The 14,195-nt window shown below is 45.3% G+C and overlaps 1 protein-coding gene across 1 annotated transcript in view; it reads left to right on the top strand.

The window, feature by feature from the left end:
* Positions 1-14,195, top strand: part of GRIN2B (glutamate ionotropic receptor NMDA type subunit 2B) — a 166,512-nt gene that overhangs the window by 81,278 nt on the left and 71,039 nt on the right. The window contains exon 3 of the mRNA XM_059816544.1: positions 9,371-9,485. Coding sequence (XP_059672527.1) covers positions 9,371-9,485 — 115 coding nt within the window. The remainder of the gene's footprint in view (positions 1-9,370; positions 9,486-14,195) is intronic.

Here is a 14,195-nt window from a genome sequence, read left to right as displayed (position 1 = left end):
GCGGGGCTACAAGGGGTTCAGCTCTGGTATTAACTGAAGCCGTGTTCTCCACATGTGCCAGCTCATTGCCTGCTTGTTTCTCTTTCTATTTCACTCTTCACTTTCTTTGTTACTGCAGCATTTACCCTGTTTGCATGTAGTGTGGAGAGAAATGTGTCAGCGTTTTTGTATAGGGGGAAAAAAAAAAAGAAGAAATCTTAAATTAGACACTATCCCACCGGTGATGCATGCTGTGCCCCTTGTCAGACAAATGCTAGCTGGGAGGTCTTCTCAGGAAGGAGGGTTTCCTAATGTTGCAAGAAAAAAAATCACAAGGAAGTTTAAAGGGGAGGGAGAACAAAAAATAAGAAGAAACTTAATTGTTCTGAGACCTTCCTCAGCTCAAGGAAGGGTTAATGCTTTAAATGCAATGTAATTTCAGCAGCACTAAAGAACACGTTTCCATGGAAACATCAACCCACGAAGGGAGAGAAAGAGGGAGAAGAGAGAGGGAGCAGCAGTGGAGAGAGAGCGGCTCCTCTGGCAAAGGAGAAGCAGCCTCCAGACCCCCACATAGTTATGAATGGGAGTGATTATTTGTTTGTTTGTTTTAATCGACCCCCCCATGGAGATGTGATAGGGGAGGGAAGAAGGAGATAGGGTGCTATCTTGGCCTTACTGCTACAGACCCAGGAAAATACAGTCACACTTTTTGGACTGAGTCTCCTTGAGGGCAATGGCTCTGCTCCTGCAAGCACTGTGAATTTGCTGCCCTTGCAAATGCGTGAATGCTTTCAACACTTGATAAATGTTGAATAACCACAAAATTGCTTGTGGCTTCTTGGTGCGTTGAAAAAGTTAAGTTAGTCTGCTGTTCAAAGAACATAACAAAGGGTTTTATTTCAATCTCTCCAGCTAGATTAGCTTTGTCTGGCTTCTGGCATTGGCGAGAGGGACCTTTCTGGCAGATTTGAGTGGTTTTCCGCAAGTAAGGAAAAAACTCTAGAGGAAAATTGGTGTGCTCACCTGCTTGGTGGTCTTGAGTCCCAGGACAGAAACTGGAATGAGCTCTGGCTAAATACCGAGATGTCCTGATGATTGACTCCCAGCACACCAGCCACCTTCAGAAGACCAAATGGGCTGCTGACATGTATGTCTACTTGGCCAGTTGTTTTAAGCTGTGGTTCACAGCCACGTGGGTCCATGGGAGATTGCTAACGGATAAGCAAAAATGGTTAAGAAAAGTAAGGCTGTTGTCAGTGGGATTAAATTCACTATATGGGGACAGTAGTTCAACTGGAATATTTTTTAAGGATCTGCAAGTTGACAGAGCTTGAAAAACATCATCCTGGGTGAAAAATCACTGTGAAGAACCTCATTTGACTTCTGTTCTGTGACTGCTTGTCCTATCAATGTTTGTATGACTGTGCCCTAAGACAGATAAACAGATCTGAAGGACATCACTTAACCTTTCAGTATTTGCCTGTTCCTAGTGGAATGGCTTCCATCAGTGACCTATTAGGTGGATGCCAAGACATAATTATGACCCATTGTCAGCTCTGCTGACAAATGTAATTTTCTGTGCTTTTACTGCCCCATGTAAGCAGATTTTTGGTCCTTTCAAATGGGAGAAATACCTTGAAGACTAGTTTTACTTTGGAGAAAAGTGAGATGTTATCTGTTCCTAGTCAATAAGGAAGGACGGAAAGACGTAGAAATAAAAATAATACTTTAAAAAAGTAATTGGCAGGAATTTATTAACGCAGTAAAGCTTTGCAGCTTGATCCAATTTTGGACTGAACATTTAGTTTTTATTTTATCCAGTCACTGTAACAATTTTGACCTTAAAGCTATTTTTCTATTAGCTATTTTCTATTACTTTAAGGTTTGGTGAGTCAATTCAGAAGTATATTTGTTTTTATTAAAGCTTTTTGGATAAAAAAAACTTCCTGAGAATAGACTGATTTCCTATGAGGTTTATAGATATTTCCAGCTTTAACCAGAGTATGCTCTTAAAACATTTTTCCTTGTTTCTGTTTTATCTCCAGTGAGTCCAGAAGGTGTAGAGGTATATTCTCAAGCTAGTTAGGACTGTGACAATTTCCCAGCAAAAAAATATTATTTTGGAAGAAAAGTTGTAGATCAAATATTTTGGGTTTAAAATGGAATATTTTGACATGGAAATCCTGTTTGCTATCTCTTGTGATTAGGAGCATGGGAATTTTATATTCCTGTTTCTCCTTCATGAAACTTGGACGGACTAAATCTCCAGTGATATCCCTTCCCCTGTTGAGGTGATGCTATTCCTTGTGTAGGACTCTTTCAGGGTGGCACATTACAGATCTATTTTAACTGGGGCTCTTGTCCATAAAAGAAAGGGCAGAAGACGTCACACAACAGACCAGACTGTGTGGGACCATGACCATGCCAGAAGCTTTGTTTTCTGTCCAACATCATTACAGTTTTCAGATCTTATGGTTCTTGTTCTTTCTGACAAAGTTTTGACCTCCTCATGAGAAAATGTTGTTGCCAAGTTCTTATCCCCCTTTCCCATTTAAAAAGTGGTTTTGATAGGTAATTTTTCCTGGCTTTGGCATTTGTGAAAATAGGTCAGTCAGGATGTATGTGAGAAAAATTTGGCTTTGGTTCGGTTTTCAAGATATTGCTGTGACCAACATAGCAGATGGGAAAAAAATGAAGATTTATCCTGCCCTTTTTTCCATAAACAGGTCACCTCATCCTAATTTACATCTACATTTTCTACAAGTGACCTAGCTCTCACAGTTTGGCCTTTGTACTGTGAGGAGCACCCTGGCAAAGGGAGTGTAAAATGCCACTAGACCTGAATGGCAGCACCTCTTTCCCCCTTTCTATCAAAGGCAGTGACTGCATAGGACCAAAAGCAATTTGGAAATCAGGTCCTAGATTGTATTAGGTACATGGAAGAAAAAGTTATTGTGGAAACTCTGAAGCTCACTGAGCAGCCTTTCACCTAGGTGTCATTACTGTAATTTCTGCTCCAGGTTGGAGGTGACCCCATGTTCCCCAGTGGGGGGGTAATTTGGTGACCCTGCGCAATGAGTACCCCCTCTGTCTGCTTCCTGATGGACATCTGTCCGTGTTGCAAAACCCTGTGCTATGGTGCTTGAGTTTCCTTTTACATTTTGAGGAGGGAGGCTGGGGACTGCACAGGCTGTGGAAAGTGAGCTTCGCTTCTCGTTCTCAGGAATGGTCCCGTCTCATTAGGATCAAGCAATGCGTGTAGGAAAGTGGCCCTGCCATTGCTCTGGCTCTCTACATGCTCTAGGGATAGATATATCCTCAGTCCCCAGGAACTGTCAGCTCAGAGTCTTTCTGAAATGACAGATTCATGGTAGATAAATAGAAGAAATTGGAAATAAAGTGTAAGTACCATTTTTTTAATGATTAAGAGAGGGAGTGGTGGAAAAGATTCATCCTTCCGCTGTATATAGGAGCTGGAATTCTCAGCACACACGTACATTGTTTTCAAAACAACTTTGCTGAATATGATGGAGAAATTGCAAGGAGAGTTCAGTAGATAGTTCTTCCACCAGAAATGGGTATTTCACAGGTCAGGATCAAACACCAAGAAAATTCAGCTGCCTAGAGTTGAGGGACCAGAATCTCAGCAGATCAAACAGCATCATTCCATAGATGTCAGCTGAATATCACTGATTTATTCTGGCCCAGTATCTGCCCTCTTGTCTTTTAAAAAGGTGTGGACAGCAGGGAGAAACCAAATTAATCTCTCATATCTCTGTTATCTTGTAGCCTGAGGCATATTTCCTAATCTACATGCTCTCCTAACCTCTTTGCTTAATGAAAACAATCTTGAGCTCTGGGCATTTCTCTAAGCCTGCTGGGCAGGTTGGTTCCCAGTAGTATAAAATGGCTGTAGTCTGGATGGATTTTCTGGTGCAGGATGCTTGCACAATTTGGAATTTGGTTGGTCTCTTTTCAACACCTGCTTTCTTTCTTGCAGTGCATTTCCCCAGATTCAGTGGTAACACTGACAGCGAGAGAGAAAGGAGTAAATGGAGACGAGTGAGATACTGTTCCTTTAAGATTTAATTTTCGTAGTCAATGGCTGCTTCTATGTTTTTTCCCATCTTGTTTTGGTTTTGTTCTTCATGATAGCAGAAGGAACAGAGTCCATGCCCCTTGTTATGTAAAATCAGCAGCACTTGTGCACTTTGCGTGGAAACCTTTCACTGTAAATCGTACCTGACAATGGACAGATGTTACACAGACACAGCCAGATGTGCCTGCCTTTCACAACTCCAGAAGCCACCAGCACTGCAGCAGCGGGAGCAGCGCAGGAGGCTCAGGCAGCATAGGGCAGTGAGTGATGGGAGAGCCTCTGAAAAGCTCAGCCAGGGTCAGTACCAGCCATGGGGAAGTTTGATCGAAGGCCCAGTTGGAGCCTGTTCTCAACTTTTTGCGGGTGAGCAACTGGGTTTGATATCCCATGGAGACTGTCTTATCTTAAGAGACCTCACACACTCGCAGTTGGGTCTGGATGGCTGTTGTGCTTGTGTTGGCTGTCTTCTGAGGCAGAGGCAGCCATAGAAATGTCGAGCAATGGTATGGAGAAAAAATATCTGTATTATTTTAAGCTTCCCATGGGTATGGAGAATGGAGGTTTAAATCAGAAGTTGAAGGGATCAGTTGCAGCTTTCTTGTTAAAAAAAAATCTATACTATTTCACTCTCTCAGACAAGAGCAGAAGCTGTTAACAGCATAGTTAGTGCTGGTTAAACCTTTATTTGTCAATCACTTGCCACTTGAAGGTCAAAATTCCCATTTGTAGATAAATATAATGGTCCTAAACTCACTTTTCCCTGTCCTTTGAGTCCACCCACCTTCCTGTCTGTCCATCCTCCTCCAGGAGCAGGCGTGTGAGGCAGGCAGGACCTGCTGCAGGGCAGGACTGATGCATTCTGCCAAGGCTGTTTGCATCAGCCCAGGCTGGGCAGTTCTTGCTGGGGCTGGGCGAGGGAACGTGGTTTGGAGCTGTGGGCACTTGTACTGAGATGCAGTAATGTGCTCGTCTTTGCTCTTTCCTGGGCATGAAGTGGGTCTGGGCAGGCAGCTACGCTTGTCCCTGGTACCTCTGTCTGGTGTGTTTTTAGTGCTGTCTCTGGGGGAAAAAAAAAGCCTATTTCACCATGCAGATTCTGCAGGGTAAAGGCCTTGCACTGCCTTCACCTCACTGCTGTTACGCTGCTGAACCGGCCTCAGTATTTCATGCTACAGGGAGTTTCCAGAGTCTGATGATAGTTTGCATCCCCATCCCCTTATCCTGCATTGAACTCCACCTATCTTTTACCTTACAAATCCTCTCCAGCTGAGGTCTCGCATAGCCTTTCTTTCTCCACCCTCCACCTACACCCTGTTTTTCCCTTATGTGCTGGACTGCTGAGATGACTCCCTGATGCTGATGGTGGAGAGGCTGTTTTATTTATATGGCCTGTCTTATTGAGGGAAGTGGTCGATGTTAGGATAATCATGCCATTTCAGACAGACTGCTTGTCTCATTGGAACATAACAAGCACTGACAGGGCACAGGGGTGTGAGTGTGTGCACACGTGAGGCAGGGAGTGCGATGGACTGAACCAGGGCATTGTCCAAATTTGCCCACCCAGTCAGCAGCTTCAGGAGGAGCTGATTCCCAGCAAGGCACTGGAGGCAGAAGTAGGAGTGGTTAGTGCTGATTTCAAATACATCTCCTTCAGAGCTGTCTCTGGGACAGCTCCCCCAAAGTCCCCTCCACCTGCCACATTCGCCTGTCCAGGCTTTCCTCATCACTATCTGAAACCATTTAAAATGTCATCATCTCTCCACTGGTCCCAAATTGGCCATTCGATGTGGTTTTAATGCTCTATTTCCTGTGTCAACCAGCCTTGGAAACACTCTCCATTAGCTCGCAGGGCTGTCAGCCTCGCATCTAGGACGGGTGATGTTACCTAATAGTCAGAGCACAGGATGGGGAGTCAGGTCCCCCCGAGTCTGACTTGCGTTGTGCCCAAGGACATGTCACTTCCTTCTTTGTTCCTGCCTGCTTGTCTGTACCATGAGGCTCACAATATCAGCCTGTTTCCACAGAGTCCTGTGTGTTTTTCTCCCACCTGACTGAGTTTGGGCATTGCAACTGCTGCATCTCCACTGGGCTGGGGAAATGCTTGACCCTTTTGTGCTTGCACCAAGCTGTTCCAGAAATGCCCACATAAGCAAAAATTCTTTGCTGAAAGGTGTTTCTAGCAAAACATCCAGGGAATCATGGATTAAACCCTTTACACACACATTTCATCTTGGGTTACCTCACCTGCCTGCGCAGCCTCAGGTTGTGCCCCTGTTGCAGCCGGTGGCTCAGTGCAGACATACCAGGGAGTCTCCCAGCCCCCTGGTTGCCTGTTCGGGGACTGGAGTGTGTGTAGGCTGTAGGGAGGAAACAAATGCCCCTTGGCCAGAGCTGGTAGCAGTAGTGCTGGCGTGCCGGGGCAGTCCTGCTGCTGAAGGGGATAACTCTCGCTGCGGTAGGGATGGAAGGCAGAGCCACTCGAGTGTGGCTGCCTTGCAGCACTCTGCTGACTTGGCCTGCCAGGGAATCCTTCAAGCCCTGACGCTTTGTCATGCAGGTGTCCCCTTTCCCACTGCACCTGAGCAAGACCCACAGTGCCTGGGGTGCTGCTCTAGCCCTGCATCCCCATGTAGGCAGCAGGATCCAGCAAGCCGCAGGAGTGCAGGGAAAGCTGAGGGGAGCTGTTGCTACTGCACTCCTCCTGCAAACTTTGGTAAACGTGTTGCTAAAGGGTTCGTGAGAAAACCCTCTGAAGAGTTATTGTGCCAAATTTGGAGACTAATTTCAGTCATTAAGGTGCGAAGCGAGGGATTTTAGTGCCGCTTTAAGTGCAAATCTCAAGGCAGCTCCAGGGATCGGAGTCGCTGATGATCCCTCCTTGATTATTATTAGTGGTTCTAATCTTTCCAGTGGAAAATGAACAGAAGTTACACCCTTTTGTGCCATATCTGTTGTTGATTTCTGTGAACTCTTCTTCTTAGGCTGTGCAAGGGAGATTCCCATAGTGGCATCATTCTCAGGTGGGAGGGGAAAGAGGGTTGAGAACTGTTTAATATTGCTGTTTGTTTAATTAGATATTGGCACTGCTTTCTAACTACTGCAACTCCCTGCAACAGCGGCAACTCCCATCAGGCTAATGGCATCCTTATCTTCTTGGAGCCTTGCTTTGTCTTTACTCTGGTGGCCAGTGCAGAGAAGCCATGAAATGGGTGTAGCTGTAATCTAAGTCTGCTGGAAGGTCTTTCCTACCATCAGAACCTTACATAGGTCTGGTAGGCTGCACATAACTGGTGATGATATGTGCCTGGCATTCCTCAGTACCAGAGTAATGCAAATGGCTGGGGAAGAAATGCCAGAAAAAAAACATGTGTAGTCCTTATGTGGGATCTTTTACACCATTGCAAACAATTGCATGGCTAAGATTTTCCACCCGGCTGATGTTTTGAGGTTCTCTCAGTGTTTGGGTGCTGAATGGGTCTGGCTTTTGGAAAATAACCAGTTTGCTTTTGAAAATGGGCCGTTTGCAAATGTTTCATGCTGGGCTCCCTTATGACTGTTTTTCCTAAGCTGTGCACGTCCTCTGAACGTCACAACATGGAGCAAGTATGGAATTTTCTTTAGAAGTAAACATAATTGCTGATTGCACTTGGTAATGGGGAATTAGTGGATGAGTTTGGTTGATTAATGGAGATAGGACAAAAATGTCTGTGAAAAGGAAGAAGCTAAAATCATGACCTGCTTTTTTATTTGTTTGAAGAAATTTACCTGTTACCAATGCTTTCATTAAATTAGCAGGGAATTCTCTGTGTGCAGATAGTGGGAAAGTGTGAACCCACTGAAAGAACAGATTTTTTTCTTTTTTTCCTTGAAATAGGTTCAAATCAAGTTCAGAAGGGACAAACCGAAGCTGAATATCAGGAAATGTTTCCTGGTGTCATGATGTAATAGAGCAGAAGAACCTCTCACATCTGTAATGTAAATGTTGCTTGTGTAATTTACAGGAGAAATGGGCAAAGCATGGTAGGGCAGAGTCCTGGGACTAGCCCTGCGGACAGCTTGGTCACCTCTACCTATCAAGGTGACGTGATGTTACTGGTGCCAGAGCAGGTGTATAAAGGCAAAATCTACTTCATGCAACAGGATTGTGAATTGAAGTGAAATGTATGAACAGGGGAAACTATCAGAGAGCCACGGAGATGTCATATAAACCACTGAACTGTGAAATGTATATTTGCCTCCTCCTCTTCCCCACTGGCATGACAGTTAAGAAAACAATAGATCTGATTCTCATTTACATCAACACCACTTTAACATGCTTTCACAATTCAGCAAGGCATTGAAATGAGTGTAGCTGTAATCTTGGTCCACTTAAAGGTCTTCCCCACTGCCAGAGCTGAGTGAAGAGGCCTTACGCTTCAGTAAATAAGATTGAAGCCCAGACTGTTTAATAGTCCATTTGTACAGCTGACATGAGATGCCCCAAAGGGGGGTGCTTTGCGCAGAAGTGACGGGGCCTTTCCAGACAAAGAGAATCATTAATATTGGCTGCAGGGATTTGCAGGGCTGATCACCCTTTAGTTTGAGCTTGCTGGGTATAAAGGCATGACTTTATAGTCCCTAGGGAAAAGGACTTTCACTGGACTATCATAACTTCCACTGTCCCTATTCCTAAGCTGCTTCAGAGGATTGCTTTGGGGCTCGTGAGGTGTGCTGACTCTGATAAGGATGGATCTTCTCACAGGTGTGCTGCTCCTTCCTCTGCTCTCTGCAGCTTCCTTTATCATTGCCTCGATGTTTGGGCTGGGGGGAGGCTGTCTCCGCTGCTTCACCTATAGCTCATTGTTGTCCTCAAATGACATGTGAAACCCCCTTTGGAAAGTGAGCAAAGTGCAGGCTGTGGAGTGTGTTTATGCATATAATTGCTATGGATCCCTCTGTCCTTTGGGGCAAGGGGAAATCAAGGACCATGGGCACACATGTGTGTATGTGACTCTTGGTTGTACTTTCAGGAATTCATTGAAAGCCAACGTGGGACATTGCTTCCCTATCCCAGTCACAAAACGGGGGCAATTGCCTTGCCTTGCCTGATTGTCCCAGTTCCTGGAGTAATCGTCCTGCTTCTCCCACCCCTTTCCTCTTAGATTTTCCTTTGCTGTCCCCAGCTTCGTAACACTGTTTGCACCATGCTTCTACAATTCTGGTGTAAGCTACAGGGTGGGAGACTGGCTCTCGTTTTGGGTTCGGTTCTCAAGCGTTAACATTCTCCTTGCTATTTTCTCTCTCCTGCAGGTACCTGATCAATGTCACCTTTGAAGGCAGGAATTTGTCGTTCAGTGAGGATGGATACCAGATGCATCCCAAGCTGGTGATCATCCTTCTGACCAAGGAGAGGAAGTGGGAGAGGGTAGGACACGTTTGGTAATTCTCAAACTGTTTCAGGAAGGAGGAGGATGGAGGAAGGCTCCAGACGAACAATCCCCCCCAGCTTTCTGTACTTCTTATCAAGGGCTGGCAGTCTGGTCCTTGCATCCTGGACCACTGGTATCTCCAATACCCAGGCTGCTGTCTTCTCCATGCAGGATGCCATTACATTCTTCCATTAGCGTGCATAAAAAAATCATCAGCTTCCCTTCTGTAACCTCTGAACATAAGTTTTCCTGCATTTCAGAGAAGAGACCTCCTCTGTGCCATGGGTTTCAATGGCAGAGACAGAAAATACTTCTCTGCATGGCTTGAAGGCAGTGAAGTTCTCTGTACTAAATGACTGTGATTGACCTACAGCCACACTTAGTAATATATGCCAGTGTTAACTGTGTTTGATATATCTGCCCACTGTCATTTGCAATGGCATGGTGCATTAAGTAGGATGTGTACATGAGATGATATTGGGTTGTTCAAAGATCCAAATTTGCATATTTCTGAATAATTTGCATGTACCCCAAAGCACCATTTTAGAAATGGTGTGGATTTCTGTGTTAGTGCAAAGCTTTGGTTCATTTCACCTCCCACATAAATGTCAGTGGTCCAGGCTCAGAACAAGTGCTCCCAAAGGGTTTGAATTGAAGTAGAGGGGGTAGTTTCAGGACTAAGAAGGTAAGATATAAAAAAGTGATGGGGATGAGAAGTCAGAGTGAAAGCAAGGAGAATTCAGCAGAGCACTCAATAGATATGAAGCAGAGCTCGATCTGGATGAGATCATGTGTACAACTTAGAAAAATTCCCCTTTGCCTCACCAGGCAGAGAAAGCCTTCTCTCCTTGGCTGCTTGTTCCCTACATGGACTCGCAAGTGACCTGCATGGCCAAAGCAAGGAAGAAATTCATGGGGAAATGAGAATGAAATAGGGCACTCTCAGGAGAAGTGCATTCAGAAGAGAGCTGGAGAAACAACTTTTGAAGGAGTCAGAAGAGCCATTGCATTACTGCCTGGCAGGCACTAAGGGCTCTCAGTAATTGCAGGAGTTTTGGAGGAGGGCGAAAGGCCCCAGCTTGTGTCTGGTTTCCCAGAAGAACTGTCTACCTCATGGTCTTGGCACTGTGCAGACCAGATGAGAGTGTATGGTCTGGAAGAGTCAGCAGATGTCTCAGTGGGACAGGAGCATGAGGAAATGTATGGCACAGAATCAACATGTATGGACAACCCTTGGATGTGTTTGGAGTCAGGCGAGCAGCTCAGGGGGTGGGCAGGCAAGGCTCGGGCTGCAGAGACCTCACTTCAAGCTCTGACATCACACAGCTTCACTGAAGTCCACCAGGCAAAGTCCATGACGATTTATTCCTAGCTTGCACCAAATTTGTTCTCACAGAGGAAAACTCAATCGTCAGAGCAAGAAAACGAGGCAGTAGCAGCATGAACCCTGCTAGGGATTATTAGCAGGACTAGCTGTGGGGAATCTGTTGCTGGAATGCTTTGCAGGCTCTGGGGAGGCACAGCTAAACACAGTCCTGTTTTTATCCTATTTCTCACACGCGTTATCCTGTTACTCCCTCAGTAAGGGCTCGGGGACTTCCATTAGTGGTAAGAGGGGTTGTTCATTCTCCGAGAGCATATCCACGGTCTCTCAGATGAACCAGACAACTAGTGTAAGGGATGCTTCTAAGCTAGAGTGTTGGGATTAGACCTGGGACCTGCCTAAGCCTTGCTGTCTCCGGGGACTACTTGGCATCCATTAAACCAGAACAGTTCTTCATTTCATAGGAGCTGGGGCTGGATTGAAATGAGACTATGATGAACTATGGTATTAGTGCTATGAAAAGCCCATAGTGCTTCCTGAACACGAATGATTTACCTTGAAGTGGGTGTCTTGCTCAGTGGGAAGATCAGATTATTATAATCAAACTCTGAGCTGTTTGAATTTTACACTGGCAGGTTCTTCCTGGAAAACACAGAAGTCATCTCCAACATGCTCTGATCACAGACAAATACCTTTCATACCTGGAACCTCATACTCTTTTTCTAAATTTTCTCCATTCACTGGAAATGCAAACATTAAAATATAATGGTGAAACAGAGCTCTTTGTGGCAAAGATCATAATTTTGTTCCATGTTTGCGGAGAGTCAGGCAAAGCAGAGTGCCGGCCTTTAATAGCAGCTCCCAGGCCATGCCACAATACAAGACATAAATTATTCATGTATTATCAGCACACAATCCCAATACCTTTGTAAATGCATTGCTTTGCAGTGTAAAATCATCCAAACTCTCACTAATTTTGCTAAATTAGCAAGGTGCTTTGTCCTGGCAACTTCTAGGCAATACGTAGAAGAAACTGCGCAAAGCGCAGGAGAGTTTCCAAGTCAGCCGCTCAGGCGGTAGGAGATGAGAGATGAAAGGTTGCATGGGAAACACTGATTCAGTCCACTTGTGTGCATTCACTATAGCTCAGTCTTTAATTACATCGCTGCACACTTTTATCCATAATCAGACGCTGTGCCTGGAAGGAACATCAAGAGGTCATTTAGTCCCTCCCTGTGGCCAAGGGAGGCATCAACTAGACTGAAATTACTCCTGACAGATGTTTGTCTCGCCTGTTCTGAGAGTCCTTCAATGCTAGAAACTACATGAAATCCTGAGGCAATCTCTTCCATGACTTCTTTCTCCTTACCCTGGAAAGTTTTTCTAATGTCTAACCTGGATTTCCCTGGCTGCAGTTTCAGCCCGTTAATACTTGGCATCTCCCTAGTGGACATAGAAGATTGTTTATTCTCTTCGTCTTTTTATCTTCCTTATGTATGTTTGAAGGCTTCTATCATGTTGTCTCCCAGTCGTGTCTGCTGTAGATTCAACAAGAACTTGTTCAGTCTTTGCTGGTAGGTCATGTTTTCTGATCTTCTGATCATTTTTATTAGTCTCCTCTGGATTTAGTGACACAGTTTGCTGCTCTGTACAGCTTAGTGCAGTTGATTCTTGAAAGACAGCAAATAGGTTGTGAGGAGTACATCTTATGGGGTATATATTTAAAGAAATGTTTTAAAACAGGTATGAAGCCTTCTATTTTCTGAACAGCAAAGTACAGACAGTGACTGAACTGTTTCAGGATTTCACATCTGTGATTTTTTTTGAGATTTTGATTTTTCATCCCAGTTTGGGAAGAAATATCTTCAAAATCTCACCAGTTATTTCAGAACAGGAATTCATTTTCCAGTAGAGCTACAGCTATCCCCAGACTCTGATGATGATAAATCTCCTGCGCCTTCAGACAGACTGAAGCCTTGTAGGGCTGACAATCATGAAAGAACATGTAGAGCAACCATACTCTGGAAAGGGGCAGTAACCTGAGCTCTTCTGCTCTTGTAGCCTGAGTAACGATTCCTCATGTGATAAGCAAATATGCTGCATTTCATTCACCTCTCTGTTCCTTAGGGGCAGAATGCTGCATGCCTTCCCTCACTACCTTTTAATTAGCTAGTTAGTAGAGCTTCACTGGCCAGACAGCCTAGGTGTGTTTTGGGCGCATAGAAGCCCCTGTTGTATTTATCATAGAGGGGCGGGTATGCAGATGGAGGTGGTGAAGGAGGTCCACCCTTACACCCCATGAAGGGCCCTGCCTCAATACAGCGATGCGCTGGGGCCAGAGGTCTCGCAAAGTGAGCCAGAGGCTCGGTACTACACTAGGTTTTGTGTCTGTGGGTTGTGATATTTTGTGTGGGAAGAGTTTTCACCCAGGTTTTTTCCTTACTTTACTGGTTGCCTTTCTCCTCTGCTCTCCTATAATCCCACATATGATGAGGATTTATTTCTGGCTTCACGATCCCTTTGTGAGAGCTGGCAAGTGCTGCTGTCCAGCTCTTGCTCACATCCACCTTCTCTGCTGAAGCAGGGCACAGCAGTCCTGTCCCATTAGCTCCCAGCTCCTCCTGTCTGCCGCCTCACTTTTCCCCATCAAACCTAGGGATGACACAAATTTTGCTATCTCTGAGGCCCTCTGTGGGATTCTTTCTCTACTTTAATTCCTAGTCAAGTTTTGCATCACTTGTATCACTAGGTTGTTCTCAGCCTCTCCCTTTTGCTGATGCTTCTCTGCCTCTTCCCTCAGGTGTGTCACTGGGGATCCAGAGCACCTTTCCATGCAGCTCATGACAGCAACCTCTTGTGCCATCCCACAGAGCCGTTTGATTTGCAGGCTCCCTGGGGCATCTCTTACCATGCACGCTCCAGTAACTCCTTTTCCTGGCTGGATGAGCAAAGCCCCAGGTGATGGGTTTGGTCAGGGTGCCACTACAAGCCATCTTAGAGGAGGACAGATGGGAAACTTATACTGAAAGATTCATTCTCCCTGCTGCATGTGCTAATCCTTTGCCCATATCAACCCTCGCCCCCCTCAGCAGATAAAATGTTTGCCTGCTGCTGCTCCTATAATTATCAGTGCTTGACTTTTGAACTCTTGAAAATCAATTAGCAGCATCTGTTCTGCTTCCTCTAGCCATTGGTGTGGCCATGATTACAAATACACAGGCAGGCTGCTTTTAGCCTGTTCCCCTACACCATTGCACACATTAGTGCTCCCTGGGAATGTGGCCATTCGCTGTGACATGCTGTCAGCTGCCTCAGTGACTGTAGACTTCCAGTACTTCCTAGTGCTGCAACAGGGTGAAAAATGGTCCTGCTACTCGCTGCC

Source organism: Gavia stellata, chromosome 4, assembly GCF_030936135.1.
Source record: "Gavia stellata isolate bGavSte3 chromosome 4, bGavSte3.hap2, whole genome shotgun sequence".
Taxonomy (NCBI): domain Eukaryota; kingdom Metazoa; phylum Chordata; class Aves; order Gaviiformes; family Gaviidae; genus Gavia; species Gavia stellata.
Note: the sequence above shows the minus strand (reverse complement) of the source record. Positions and strands in the feature narration are given on the sequence as shown.